Consider the following 15,694-nt stretch of genomic DNA (forward strand, 5'->3'; position numbering starts at 1 on the left):
CATGCACCTTCAGACTGCAGTTTGCTCACATTTACTGGCTGCACCCTCTATTTCTGCAGAAAGAAGAGTGCAGTGCTTTCTGAAGTGTCTTCCCTTTTTATTCTCATTCTAACCCCAGTGCAAAAAAAATCCATCACTGTTATTTGTGTGAACATTTACCATCTTCTAACATTCCCAGAAATTTATTCAATCTCTAATTTTAAGTAACTCCTATCTTTAGACTTGGTTATTCTTAATGTCCTGCAGTGACCTGATGCCTTCCACAATCCCCGAAGCCCTTTCAGCAAGTCAGCCCCTCCATCCATCTCCATTGCCATTCAGTCTGAATCAGAGATGTTTTAATGGGCAGCAATTAAGGCTGTAGATAAAGCCAGAATTTTTAGAGCATTTCAGAAGCAAGATGTAATAAGCCTCAAGAGTCATGGGCAAAGAAGACAGGTAATTCCACAAAAATGACAATTCTCATCAACTGCAAAATATCTATTTTGAAAAACCTCAAGTGCTCAGACTACAAGAAACCCTCATGGATGTGTGATTCTCCATAAATACACTGCCCATCTGAAATAGTGGCACAGAACATGGCTGTTGTAGGTCATCCCTCGTTTGCAGTCTCTGCACAGGGGTGTGTCACCCCGGCAGGTGCTGCCACAGCACCCACCCAACCTCCTTGGAGCAAAATCCCCAAAACATTCCTACAGAGCAGCAGAGCAGGGCAAACCAACACTGTGGTGACTCTGGGGATTCAATAACACACAGTGACACAGCAGAGGAGGAATCCATCATTTTAGGAACGATGTGGATATGTGAGGTTTAGCCTTCAAAGCTGAAGCAAAGGAACAGCAGCTGAACCACTAACATAATAGATTAAAAATGTATTTTTAGGGTAAAAAAAAGGTAGCTGTGCAAAGATACTACTCCTTGCAATTCCTCTGGGATATCTCTTGTCAGAGAGCAAAACAAGCCCCAGCTTTTCCTGCCCTGTCTCTAGAGACAAGCTGTGCAGCATCAGACTTCTAAGGCTCAGTCTGACCCAGAGATCCCATTAACCACCACTCTGTTCTCAGCTCTCAATTACTGCACATCTTTCAGAAGATGTACATGTTTAATTGAAGTTCTTGAAGTCCCTTGCTTCCCTTCCAACAGAATTGCCTAGCAAAAGATTAGGAATTCCCCTCCCAAAGCCCCTAATTAACACATTACATACTTATCACTTCAAGGTTTGTTAATGCAGTAAAAAAAAAAAAAGTACTAAATTTAGAGAAGCTACCAAAAATCAGGCGCAAAAGAAAAAGCCAAAAATTCCAACCTAGATGTTGCTGTACACAAAGACAGTATAAATCAATTCAGCCCCACAGAGCTGTGCTGTGTGGAGCAAAACCAGCGGGAAAAAGCCTTCTGTACTGCAGTATTCTCCATAAACAGTTTTACATCACTTTATGTTAATAACTGTACCCAGTTAATAAAGGAACCTCTCAAGTCACAACAAAAAAAAAATTAGGTATTGATAATTAGATTTTGGAAAATAAGAAAAAGCAAAACCCATGATTATCAAGAACTTCAAATGTTCCATCCAACTGCACAGCTCAATGTCAAACACATTCAGAGTTTCCAGAGGATCCAACAAGCAGCCAAGAGCAGCCAGTAACACTCCAGTTCCTACTTGTTCACCTTCCCTGGGAGCACCAGCACTGGAACTCTTGGCTCCATGAGGAAGGAATGGGGGAACAGAGGCTGTGCCCCACTGGGACAGCCTGGTGTGATCATGAGCCCCTTGCAGGGAGGAGATGGGTGCACAGCACCCATGGGGGGGTGAGGGCAAAGCCAGCAAAGGAGGAATACAGAGTCATGGAAGGAATTGCAGAGATGTCAGGAGACAGCAGGACAATAGCACATGGAGCCCACAAAGTGCACAAAGCATGAAAAATACACCTAACCAAAGTCAGACATGTGCAGCTTCCCACTCTCTTCAAAGGCTTTAAAACAAGGAATTAATTTTTTTCATCTCTACAGAACACAGGTCAGCCAGTTTTCAACAGCTGTCCAGGTTTACAGTGTTGTTGGAGGGACACCTAGACCCAACCAAAACCTCAGAAATCACAAGAAAATTCTCTTTAAATGCCGCAGAGTTTTGTCCAGCTCTGCTGTTGGCAGCAAGCCCTTGTTGCCCAGCACTCAGAGGACACATGCAGCTCCCAGCTGCTGTGCAAGCAGTGACAGCAGCAGGCACTGCTGGCATAATGAGCAGGGATCTGGCCTGGAAACATCAGCTGGTGCAGAAGCAAGACAATCACTGCATGAGATGTAACAATGCTCCAGCTTCAAGCCAGAGAGCCACAGCACTTGCAGTGGTCTCAGGTAAAGAACCAGTGGGGAGCCCAAAAATCAGGTAGAATCCCATTAGTATTTCAGCAATTTCTTAATTCATTCCAAGCACCAAAAAAGGCCTTTACATAAAGCTCTCAGCAAGGTGCCATAGCAGAGCAGTGCTGCACAGTCACCAGCACCAGGCATGGCTGGAAGCTTTGACAGACCAAAGGCTGAGGCCAGTCAGACAGAAAATGGGAAAGGTACATGCAGGTTTCCCAGCAACACTGTCCCACTGGGCACAGTGCTCATCCAGTTAATCCCTCACACCAATCACCACACCTTACATCAATATGTGTTCCTCCAAAGTCTCCCCTTCAGTCTGCAGAGGATGGTCAGCTGAGGCAGATACACTCACCTGCACTTCAACACACACCCAGCCCACTGAAGCTGGAATGGGTCCAGAACTCAGTTATGACACCTCAGTTTAGTATGAAGATTTCATTTTTTTAATCTTCATGTTATTTCCCTTCCACTCTGATTAGCAGTTGGTAGGTAGACTGAATTAAAGGTTTTATTTCTGTATATTGCTCTTGAAGTAACATGATTAGCCTCCTTCCTTCTGCTGAAGGAACACACAGAAGTAACAGAATCTGCCAAGTCTTTTAATTATAAAGTGGAATAATGAGACTAGAGTTGACAGAGCATTTGTTTAGGCAATTAATAGGAAGAATCAAGGAAGGAAAAATTTATTATGTTGTCTTCCTAAAGAAAAAAGGCATCTTAAAGAAAGAAAAGTAAGTCTCTTTCAGATATAAAGGGAGACTGAGATGCTAAGGATGCTAAGGAGACTGAGATGGCTTGTGAAGGACCATGCCTGCAGTGACTGGAAGGACAGCCTCACATTTCCTGACACACAGCCTAAAGCAAGCCTGGTCCAGCTTGCCCACCAAGGATGGATGGCTTACATTCCCATCACTCTGGTGGAAGTTGGTCCAACCTGTCCTTACAGAACCAGTGGTGGAGACTCCACTGCTTGCTGCAGGCCATCTCCAAGTGCTTTGCTCTCCTGCCACCTAGCCTGAAACCTTCTTGCTGAAATTTAAACCTATGGCTATTTTCTTATCTACTGCAGACAAGGAACAAATTGTTTCCTTCCTCTGAGGCATGACACAGGAGAAGGTTGTTACAAGCAGTCAGAAAGGACATAACTGTCCTCTCTTCCACCCTCTAATCACCTGGTAATTCTTACAGAGGATGCTGAGTATTTTCCAGACAGAGCACCTAACATGCCTGCCTTGAATTACAGAGCCCAAAGGTCAGATGTGACACTTGAGCAGTGCTGAAGGAACAGTCCTGCACAATGTCATTCATTTTGTGGGCAGTTTTCAGAGGTTTGTCACCACTGAACCATGTCCAACCTGTGATCTCCTCTAACAGCATTTATTCCTCCATGAAATCTCTACCACATGCATTGTTTCCCATTCTGCAGTTGAGTCTATACCTGCTTCTCCAATAAGGATCTGCACCTCTCAAATAGAAGTTAATTTTTAGCCATACCTTCAGCTTGACAATACTATTTGACTTCTCATCCTCCAGCCTAACTGCAGCTTCTTCTAAATTCACCTCACAGGCAGCATGCCTCTCACACCTACATTTCCAGCCAGTGATTTCCACACGGCTATGAAACCTGTTCTGAAGAGACTTCATCACTTTCCACCAAAAGGTGTCCATCGTGGCACTCAAACTCACAGACCATTTAACTTCCTGTACTCCTTTCTTAACAGATGTCTGGAGAGTTGACATCCACGATTCAGAGAATCATAGAACCGTTTGGGTTGGAAGGAGACCTTTAAAGATCATCTAGACAAACCCTCAAACTTACCAGCTCATATACTTTGGAGCTTTTTCTTGTTGCTAGTAAAAAGGCAAGACAGCCTGATCTTCACACAGTGGTCCCATGGGATCAGAACTGTGTTTCACCCCTTTTCTTCCAGATAATTTTGAGGAACTCCCATAGGTCTACCTTCCAACATGATCTTCAGATTTTTGAGCATACAGACACCTGTGTGCACCTTTCCTACATGGAGGGTAAAGCCTCTGTGTTTATTTCCTTGCATTCTCTTTATGGAAAGCTTTCCTCTTGTGGTCATTCCAGCAGCTGGAGGAACTCCCCAGAAGTCCAGTTCTTACACTTCTGTTTTTAACCACTGATGTGCATCGGCAGCATTTTTCTGCCAAAAAAAGCTGCACAGCACCACAGCCCAAATAGGGCTGTGCACTTCTCCTTGATGAGCTCCCCTCCTCCCTTCCCTGAGCCCTGCTCTGCCAGGCAGAGGTTGGGCAGGTTGGACACTGCTGTTTCAGGTGCCCTGGCAGATGTGGTGGGTGAGCTTCTTGTGAACTTCAGCATCCTCCCACATTCCAGGAAGAAGTGGACAATTTGTGCAATGTGGAAACAACAAGGCAAGAGAGGCAGGAGAAGGAAGGGCAGAAGGAAAAGGCTTCCTTCCTCCCTGTTTTACAGTGGAAGAACAGGTTTATGTAATTGCATTTTAATTTACGAGAATTAGACTGCAATTTTGTGAGGTGCAACACAGAGCCTGCACCTGGAAATGTCTGAGGAAGGTATTTTAAGGATTAGGTAGCATCAGTGTCTGTGGACAGAGGGAGGGAAACACAAGTTAAGAACCAGAGGAAGCAAATTACAGGCAGCTCAGAAAGACGGGGATTCCAGCTTCAAAACAGATACCAGATTCCTCTGAAACTCTATTATACTTCATATTTCCAAACGTATAGTGTTACTAAAACTGGTTTTGGGTAGAAGGATGTGCCACAAAACAGCAGTTTTCCAACTGCACAGCATTAGATGGCCACCCTGCCCACACACCCACCCATGTCCCTGCAAGCACCATCCCCTCTTAGCTTTGACTTCCTGCCAAAGCCAAATGAGTCAGTGTTACTGAGGCCTGCATGGCTGCTGGATACCCAAGGTGTTCTCCAGAGAGGAGGAATGGGAAGACCCTCACTCACTTTTCCCCCAGCACACCAGGTCTGAGGAGCTCCCATCAGCTGGGATCTCCTCAACAGGATCTTAACTTAACCTGATGTAATCCAACCCAACAGAAGCTTGTGGGAATGGCCAATGACCATGGGCAACCAGGATTTCACTGTTACATTTTTTTTCAGAACAAAAACTTGTTCTCACCTTATGATTTTATTTTAAAATTAACCATAGCCTGGAAGTTTGACACCATAGATTGATCACTTATTTCTACACAGCAGCATCAAGAATCCAATCAGTTACTTTTTTGATTAGCTCTATGGCAGAGGTCTGTTCTGAGAGGCACAGAGCAGCAAGGCTTCTGGAACATAAACAGAGTAATGCTTTACCATTTTCGGACAACTATTTTTTTTACTCTCTTACAATCAGGCACCAGCACAGGGTGAAGCAACTTCTTTCCCTGCAGATAGTTACAGGATTTAAGTCAAAGAGCAGGAAACACTAAAGGCAATACACCTAATTAAACTGGTTGACATAAGTAAGCAGTAATAATTCCACCCAGTGGAGCAAGCTGCAAAGGGGATAACAACGACCTGGCCTGGGGTGACAGTGACCACTTCCTGTGTGGCAGAACCCACAGGCTCAGGGAACCCTGTTAACAGAGGTTTGCAACTGCCAGTTGTCTTCAAAAGGAAGGATGAAACATTTTTTATTTTTACATCTGGTAATAAATATTCCAAAATATAGTAGTAAAATAAAACATCAATAAATCAGCAATTTAGCTCCATATTAAAGCATTCACAGTCCTCGACATCTAGACCAATAGCAGTTTACCTTGGGAAAGGAAGTTACAGGTGCTACCTAAACTGAATTGATATGAAGCCCTTTAAAGCAGGAAAGTGAAGAGACAGTTTACATAAAAATCTCATGGTTTAGACAACACTACCTGTACCCCCTAGACCTCAGATTTACTTGCCATAGCAGTCATTAGTCACCTTCCACTGCCCAGATGACCCATACACATTCTCTGCACAGCATAAACACAAGGTAAAGTGAAAGAACTGGCTGCCCAAAGGAATTTTCCAGAACACATTCTCTCTGGCTTCCTGTCTGTTAAATCTACTCCTGTTCTCCAGAGACCCAAAGGAGAAAAACGACAGCAGATTAGCTTTTATTATTCTGGTTGATATCTGAACTAATGGCCTGAGACATCCAGCAGAATTATAAAGCAGCAAGTGGCTCACCTCCAAGCACTGGAATTAATCCTAGGATCCTGACAGCTCCTCATTACAAGGTCCAGTGGCCTTCCAAAAGATGACTCAGGCTGTGAGCCAGGAAGCACTGAGTCATGAAGCACACCATCATCATCATCAGTGTAAGGACTGGGGCTGCCAGCTTAGCCCCTGGTGTGCCCCTGTGCCAGTAGCAGGCACCACACAGGAGATCTACTGCAATCAGTAAAGCTTCACAGGCTTTTGTTAGCATCAGGTGTTTCTGCAGCAAGATCTTGGAGATGAGATGGTAACAAATGGCACACATCTGAGTTTGCAGCCTGTTCTCAGGAGGGGATGCCAGGCTGCTCCCTGAGGAGAGGCAAACCCAGTGCTCACAGATTTTCAGGGTTGCAATATGCTACCTGAGCTTCAGATGTGACTACTCTCATCTTCCAAAGGATGTCACTAAGTGTTGCAGTTTTGGAGGATGTTACAGCACACTTTACCCTAGAGCTTCTCTACCCAGCCCGGTTCAGCGCCTCAGTGCTCCAAACCCTCTGTCCCAGGGCCGGACACTGCGCTCTCACCGGCCGGGGAGCCATAAGGCTAGCTTTGGTTCGTCTGCTTCCACAACCGGCGGTGATAAAGGAGGCGAGGAGGGTCTATGCGTTGTGTCCATGGAAGATGTTTATTCGCATGGTGTAGCAGAGGTCAACAACCTCTCCGAGGCAGAGATGCCTCGAGGGCGAAGGCCTCACATGCTCAGCCACATGTGGTGCATAGACACACGTGGAGCATAGACAGCAAGATGGAGGAGGGTAAGGGGTTTTATAGGGAAACAGAGAGGGGTAGGGACAGCACACAGGCCCAGTGACCTCTGGGTACAGGGGAGGTACAGGGGCGGAGTTAGGAGTACAGGAACCAATAGGGGAAACCCGAGGGAGTGGCCAGGGCCACGTGGGGTTAGGGTACAGGAACCAATAGGGAAAACTGGGGGCGTGGCTAGGACTATGTGGAGTAGGGAAGGCAGGACATTAGGTGACAAGTACAGTCGTTAAGAAAGGGGTGTGGGGAACTTGCAGCCATTATCACAATACTTCCCCATTTTTTACTAAATTAAAGAGGGAAAGGCTTTTCTTAAAAACTTTCATAGCAAATTTTTAAACAACAGGAAAATGGTAAAACAACAAAATGTAAAGCAATAACAAAATTAGTTTTGCTGTGAGTATGGGGAAAACGATGATGCAGCTGGCTGATTTTGATGTTGGAATTCAGTACAGGCTGAATTTTCGGACTGCAGTCATGTTTGTAGTCTGTTTTTCTTTTGCTGGGGCTGCTAAGATGAAGGCAGGGTTTGCAGCAGCAACGGGGTTGTCACCGAAGTCTTTCTCAGCTTAGGAGAGGGAGAAAACTTTGGATGCAGCGCAGCTTCACTGGGTGACACACAGCTCTTCCCTGCTGTGGCTCTGCCGGGTTTGGAACAGTTCCACTAGGCCTCAGCACGGCCGGACGGCAGCACAGCTTCAGGGACTGCTCTGGCGCAGCTCCACCGGGCTCCGGGGGCAGTGTCTGCTGCGGGGAGCTAGAGGTGCTGCTCCACCGGCTCTTCCGAGCTTGCTACGGGAAACTGGAGGTGCGGCTCCGCTCCCAGCCAGGCTATAGCTGCTTCTGGCTGAGAGGGAACACCTGAGAGGATGGGAGGAGGGGCCCGCACCGAAGAGAAACACTCAGATGAGGAGGGATCTGCGACCGAAGGGAGCCCCCACCGACACGGGGGGAGGGGCTACAACGGAACACGAGGAATGCAGGGGGTGGAGCTTCGGCAAGCCCGGGAAAATTTCAAGGGGAAGAAGACAACATGGCGTGCCTGACCATGCGGCCGGCGCCATATTGGAAAACATGTGGAGTCAGCTCGGCTGAGGTTTGGGGCACAGGAAAGGAGGTTAGCAGGGATCTCGAGTTAGAGTGGCCAGTTTTAACCCGGGAAAGGGGCAGGAGAGGCTGAAAAGCGTACGATCAGCTCTCTCCTGAGGGACAGAGGGGGAGCACGAGCTGGTGGAGGAGGGGGTGCTACCAACACATGGCCGGCACCATGTTGGGGGATACATGCAGGGGAAGGTGGTTATTAGGGAGAGAACAAGGGTTTTTCACTGCCAGATAACTAAATAAAACAAAACACAGATTAGTTTACTTTATCTCTCGCGCGCAAAAACTTCCCACACAAGAGCTGATTCCCCATTCCTTATAAAATATGTCTAATTTTATAAGAAAAACTTCTCCCAAAATGGGGGCACAAAACTTAGGTCTCCCCTTGTTAGAAGTGGGTTTTTTCTTGTCGAGATTTCGCATGGAGCGAGACTTTCTTCACCTCGACAAGACGCTACCTCTAACCCTCCACCCACCCCGAGGCAAAAAGAACAAATTAAAAAGAAAAAAGGGACCCCCGTACCAAGCCGACCAGGCCTTCACCAGCTCCCCTCCCAAGGGGCTTTCCAGCGGGCTTACCAAGCACGGAGAATCAAAAAAAAAGCACTCGGGATGGTCCACCGCCGTTCGGCCAACCTCTTTGAAAAGCGCGACTTTTTTCCAGAGGCTACCGGCCGCCCCTTCAGTCTTCTCGCTGAATGCAAGCTTCTCGTCAGGGAAATGGCTTCCCAAATGCGACTACTCCCCTGCCGCAGTTGCGGCTTCAGGGGGACGCTTTCCAGGGTGGCTCGTGCCCCACGTTGGGCGCCATTTGTTGCAGTTTTGGAGGATGTTACAGCACACTTTACCCTAGAGCTCCCCTCCCAAGGGGCTTTCCAGCGGGCTTACCAAGCACGGAGAATCAAAAAAAAAGCACTCGGGATGGTCCACCGCCGTTCGGCCAACCTCTTTGAAAAGCGCGACTTTTTTCCAGAGGCTACCGGCCGCCCCTTCAGTCTTCTCGCTGAATGCAAGCTTCTCGTCAGGGAAATGGCTTCCCAAATGCGACTACTCCCCTGCCGCAGTTGCGGCTTCAGGGGGACGCTTTCCAGGGTGGCTCGTGCCCCACGTTGGGCGCCATTTGCTGCGGTTTAGAGGATGTTACAGCACACTTTACCCTAGAGCTTCTCTACCCAGCCCGGTTCAGCGCCTCAGTGCTCCAAACCCTCTGTCCCAGGGCCGGACACTGCGCTCTCACCGGCCGGGGAGCCATAAGGCTAGCTTTGGTTCGTCTGCTTCCACAACCGGCGGTGATAAAGGAGGCGAGGAGGGTCTATGCGTTGTGTCCATGGAAGATGTTTATTCGCATGGTGTAGCAGAGGTCAACAACCTCTCCGAGGCAGAGATGCCTCGAGGGCGAAGGCCTCACATGCTCAGCCACATGTGGTGCATAGACACACGTGGAGCATAGACAGCAAGATGGAGGAGGGTAAGGGGTTTTATAGGGAAACAGAGAGGGGTAGAGACAGCACACAGGCCCAGTGACCTCTGGGTACAGGGGAGGTACAGGGGCGGAGTTAGGAGTACAGGAACCAATAGGGGAAACCCGAGGGAGTGGCCAGGGCCACGTGGGGTTAGGGTACAGGAACCAATAGGGAAAACTGGGGGCGTGGCTAGGACTATGTAGAGTAGGGAAGGCAGGACATTAGGTGACAAGTACAGTCGTTAAGAAAGGGGTGTGGGAAACTTGCAGCCATTATCACAATAACTAAGGGCTCACCAAAACCATCTGATGAAACTGTCTCTTTCATATAGATTAACTCTATCCCTTACTGGCTGCTTAAACCTCAAACCCAAACCTGGACCCCTGCAGGACACTGACCCCTGACTCCCTTGGCAGCCACAGCAGGTAGGGAGATGTGAACACAGAGTACCAGAGCACAGGAGTGATGCTGGGGAATGTGAGCCTTGTGTTCAGCCCATTGAAATAAGAAACTGGATCTCATATTTCCCCAGCTGCAGCTCCAAACTGAGGAGCTTCCAAAAGTTCATCTGTATCCTCTAGGAGAACAAAGTGTTAGCACTTGAGGCAGAAAAGCCTTGATGCCTGTTCTCCTAGCAGTGCTCATGGGCTTCTCTCACGAGGGTTTGCCTCCCCTGCTGAACCAACCCCAGCTACCACCAACTTACAGCTGCATGGAAAGGGAAACAATGTGAAACCAAGTAAGCCTGCAAAACGATTTAAAAAGAAAAAGCAAGACTCTGAGACTGAGGCAAAAATCTATTGCAAGGAACCACTGCACAAGAGAGACCTTGACTCAAGCTCTAGAGCATGCATGCTTCAAATTGCCAGCCATCCCATCACAGCAAAAGCAGTGTTTCCACCAATATCTTGCAAGTAATTGACCACATTTTTTGGGACTGTGATACACCTGAGGTGGATGTGCAGTTTGTACCTACCTTTTCTGTCTCTGTTACCATCACCTGGCTGTTATCCTGGTTATTATCCTCCTCACCTACGGCATGAGCAAGAACCATACAATCACTAAACATCATCAGGCAGTTTGTAAACATTGTGCCAGTTTGGAGCAGTTCTGACAGTTAAGGAATAACTACAGTGTAAACATGAACTGTACTCTCTCAAAGGCAGGAAGACAGATCTCAGGATGATAAAGCATCTGGGAAAGGAAGAGTGGACAAAGACAAACAAATCTCTACACAGAACTTTGAATAGAAGGTTATTTTTTTCCTTTGTTCCCTTTCATTCAGGCTATCAGTTTCAGGAGCAAAAGTCCACTGGGTGATTAGAGATAAGCAGAGCTCTACTTTTAAACTATATGCAGCCTTTATTTGGTCACTCACAGAATACCAGAGAAGTCTTCAGGAAGCAAGTTGGTGTTTTTAAGTGGACAACTCGAGGATTTCATACAGAGTACCAGGAAAAGATACCTTTGAAGCAGTTCCAGAAACAAATTCTTTGTGAAATAAACTAAGAATAGAAAGGAGTACAGAAAAGAAAGTACTATTAGCTAGAGACAGGATAATTACAAGTAGTTACTCTCTTGTCTTCTGTAGTAATAAACCCAGACAGTTTCTTCACTAAAAGCCCACGGATTCAATATCTAGTCAAAGCCAGGACGTAAATCCAGCTAGTGTGTTGGACTAGAACTATTCTGTATCATCCACAGATACCAGGGTTTTCATCTGAGGTATTAAAAGGTGTTTCTAAATGATCTGGTTTTCATCTGAGGTATTAAAAGGTGTTTCTAAATGATCTGGTAGCCAAGAACATGGACTGATTCAATTTTTAAGAAACACATGCAGCCATGGCTGTCACATCTAAGAATTTAATTCCTTGTCTCATCTCATGGCAACTCCTGTGGGGCAGACAGGACTGATTTACAGAAACTCAGAAACACAGCCACTCATGGTGCTGCTGACCACTGTAATCTGGCTGACCACTGTAATCTCTAAACTTGTGGCCTTTTTTTTTTTTGTTTAACACATTTAATCTCGAAGTTATACATAAAAGAAAACGCTGATGAATTGTGAGCAGCACTCTTGGCACAAATGTATGCAGGTAATGAAAAGCCTCCCCCTTCCAGATGAAGAGCTGTTCTGTCTTTTTACCCTCCTGAGGGATCCCCTTTTCTCTCCATGCAGCTTGGCATTTCCCCCTCCCAGATGTGTCCATCCCCTCCCAAACTGCCACCAGCCCTCAGCTCCCTGTCCCCAGAGTCTCTCCAGCTGGGCCACCCTGGCACACGATCCAGCCCAGATGCAGGGGCCTGACAGCTGGCACTGGAGAAAAGGGGAATGTCCTGGAGAGATGGAGCTATGGCAGTCCCGTTGTCCAGTGAGCCATTCACATCATCTTCACTGCATGCAATGCAAATACTCTGTTTTTACAGAGATAACCTACTGATTGTCCAAGAACTTACACAGGAGAACCTGAGAACCTTTAGGACAGTTGTGCCAGTAAAGACAAAGCAATGTGGAAGTTACTACTTGATAGAAACCAATTGTCTTGATGATATGTGCTTTGAAACTCCCAAGTTTCATAAGGGATGGATGAGCAGAGAGACACCCAAACTCACCAGGAGGGAGACACAAGAGCAGCACTTAAGCACCTTTCTGCAAATACCTGCAGCTAACAGCAAGAAAATACCACTGCCCATAGAGAATTTATGGCCAAGGAATTTGCAATGTTAATGAGACTCCTAAACCTGCTTATTTGCAGATACATCAGGGCAACCCCAGGTCATTCAGCAACAAAGCACTGTGTCTGGGCTTTAGCCTAAGGAATATCCAAAATAACTTTTCTCATTTCATGTCAGGTTGCAGAAGACCCTCCTGTTAAGTATTGATATTTTCCTTTCCAGTTTCCAAAAAAAGGAACAGAGAGAGTATGCCTTTGGAATTGTAGCACTTCATTGAAACACTGTTCAAGCCATTACTCCCATGTCCATTTTGGGGGTGTTTGAACCCAATTTTCACGTTTCAGAAAGGAGTGTCCTAATTCTGTGGAAAGAAATCCTTCTGCTTCTATCTCCAAGTTTTTTGGAGTCTCACCCAGAGTGCATTCACCCTTCACATAAAAGTAATCGTGCCTTACTTTGTGAAACCCAAAACATTTGCTCAAGGTGAGCAGCTGCATGGAGCATTAACTCAGAGAGGATTTTAGTATCAACACTGCTACATGAGCTACGTCACTGTTCAAAAGAAAGCAGTGATAATAAATCTTTAGTGAATTATCTGCATAATTTACCCAAAATAGAGCTTACTGTAGTTCAGAACTGAACAGACTGAGGAACTACATCTCATTGAAAAAGAGTCAAGCAGAAGCTAAGGAAAAAATTTAGATACTTGAAACGGGAATCTGGACACTGGATGTGGAACAGGAAAGGGTAAAATAGCATGAAAGGGAAGGAGTGGTAGAGTTGTGACATTCACGACTTGCCCGTGTTTATTTTGCAGATAGAGTTTGGAAGCCCATTATCACACCTGCTTTCCAAAAGGCACCACAAAGTGATCTGCTAATGAATTCAAGTCATTACAGTAAGAGAAAAAGCAGGTCGTCCGACCTGTACACATGGGTTGCATCATACCCTTCCCCGCTCCCTTCTGATACGCAAGGGAGTTACAGACCGTGCTGGGAAACGCCGCGACCTGCCTGGCCAGCGGGAAGCGCAGGGAGCCGAGCCTGTCTCCAGCGGCCCCTGGGCTGCAGAGAGCAGGGATGAGGAGCTCACAGCCCAGGCCGGCAGCAGCAGGGCCAGCTGCGGGCACAGCCGCACCCGCTGCGGGCGGCAGGGGACAGGGACAGGGACAGCGCGGCAGGTGCGCACCGCACGGAGAGAGCTGCGGGGAACAGAGCTGCTCCGGGGTGAGGCTGCGGTGCCCCCAGGCCCCTCGGCAGGCAGCTCCCTGCCGCACCGATTGCCTCATCCCGGGGGCGCCAGCGATGGGGGAGCGCGGAGAGCCCAAAGCCGGGATGCAGCCGGGCTGCGGCACAGCACGGCGCTCCCCGCTCGCAGCCCCAGTCCTTTTCCCTCCTGCCGGCACCGGCCCGGGCGGGCGGCGGGATGCGGGGGAACCCTCCGGGGCGTCCCTGCGCGCCCGGTGCCGGGGCGGCTCTGCTGAGTCACAGCCGGGCCCCCTCCGCCGCACTCACCTGCGGGCCGCGGCCGCTCCGCACCCCGCCCGGGGCACCTCGGCCGGCGGCGGCCGGACAGCGCGGCGCGCCCGTTCCGTTGCAGACTCCGCGCTCCCGAGGCTCCTCCGCGGGGTCGCCGCTGCCGCCGCCCTCCTCGGCGGCGGGGAAGAGCCCGCAGGAGCGCTGGAAGCGCGCCACGGGCTGCGAGCTGCGCAGGGTGCCCAGCAGGCGGGCCATGCTGCCGGCAGCCTCCGCGCTGCGCGGCCCCAGCGCGCCCCGCCGCCCCCGGGGCCGCGGGCAGGTGCGCCCGCCCCGCTCCGCCCCTCGGCGCAGGTGCGCCCGCCCCGCCCCGCCCCGCCCCGCCCCGCCCGCACAGGTGCGATCCATGTCCCTCCCGCAGCACAGGTGCAGAGCCCCGCCGGGAGCGCCCCTCGCCGGCCGGGCCGGGCGCTTCCCCTCCCCGCGGGTTCCCTCGGCCACGACAGGACATTCAGCGCCTGCCTGGCGTTGGTGTTTTTCCGGCCGTGATGTTTTTCCTGCTGTCTTCTTAACCTGAAGATGGAATGCCCTGAATCACACAGAGATCTTTGGGAAAAACACTTAGATGTGGACGCCATGCTAGGTGGGCTAATCTCCTGTCAATTCATCTCGTGGGTGTAAAAGATATCCTGGGCTGTCCCTGGCTTCATTTGTCCTGTTTTGGAATCAGCTTTTATTTCCTTTCCCAAATATTTGCACATCTGTATTGTATACGTCACATGTATACATACACATATAAGGATAGCTAGCTAAATGTTTGCTCCCTTAAATACTGCTATGGAGTTTCCCCCAGGAAGAGAGGAGTTATCACTTGGAAGATGACCCTCAAGCTCTGGGGCTGCAAACCCTGCCACAGGTGATCCTTGCTGATTTTCCCTCTTGAAATGTTTAGGACCTTGGTTCCATCAGTGCATTTTTTTTCTTTATAGAACAGCCCATTTCTATGCCCAGAAATACATTTTGTACAAGGATGTCACAATCATCATTTGCTCAACACAGAGTAATTTAAAGTTTGTTGCTTTTTTTCATTCTCAAATACCCCAAATTATGCAAGATTGCATCAAGGCTTTTCTTCCTAGAGCACTTGGAAACCAAAGCCATGTTCTGTTGCTTTTTAGCAAGTCACTGTGTCCCTGTGCCACTGTTTGAGCTTCCTGTAGGAAACGCTCACCCAGGCCCTGTGAGTGCCACTGCTCTGAGATGGCAGAGACATCTCATCACCCAGCCAGGGCTGGGGCCAGCCCATGGGCCACATGGCCTCTGTGAGGAATCCCAGGGACAGCTCTTCATCAACCCCTTCCACATTCCAGGGCAGACTCCGTAGATCTCATCTAATTGTTTGTGTGATTCATTTTCTTTTATCTTCTCCAAAGGCAATCTTCTATCATTAGAGGTTTGCCCAACCTCAGCTCCAGGTGACATCACGTTTCAGGTGCTTTCTCACTGCTGCTGTGTGCACACCCTCAGCCCTGGCTGTGATGACAGGGCTCCCCTGTCAGCAGAACCAGCTCACAGGGACTGGGGAGGGAGGCAGCCTGTGCCCACTCGATTATGTCTTTGTACTCTTTAACT

At 48.5% G+C, this 15,694-nt stretch overlaps 1 protein-coding gene across 1 annotated transcript in view; it reads right to left on the reverse strand.

The window, feature by feature from the left end:
* SGPP2 (sphingosine-1-phosphate phosphatase 2) overlaps positions 1–14,375 on the reverse strand; it is a 36,283-nt gene extending 21,908 nt beyond the window's left edge. Inside the window, exon 1 of the mRNA XM_085069662.1 lies at positions 14,102–14,375. Within this exon, the coding sequence (XP_084925788.1) occupies positions 14,102–14,320 (219 nt within the window). The 5' untranslated portion in view covers positions 14,321–14,375. The remainder of the gene's footprint in view (positions 1–14,101) is intronic.
* Positions 14,376–15,694: the final 1,319 nt, after the last annotated feature.

This window comes from Lichenostomus cassidix, chromosome 9 (genome assembly GCF_008360975.1).
Source record: "Lichenostomus cassidix isolate B80296 chromosome 9, HeHo_3.0, whole genome shotgun sequence".
Lineage (NCBI taxonomy): Eukaryota > Metazoa > Chordata > Aves > Passeriformes > Meliphagidae > Lichenostomus > Lichenostomus cassidix.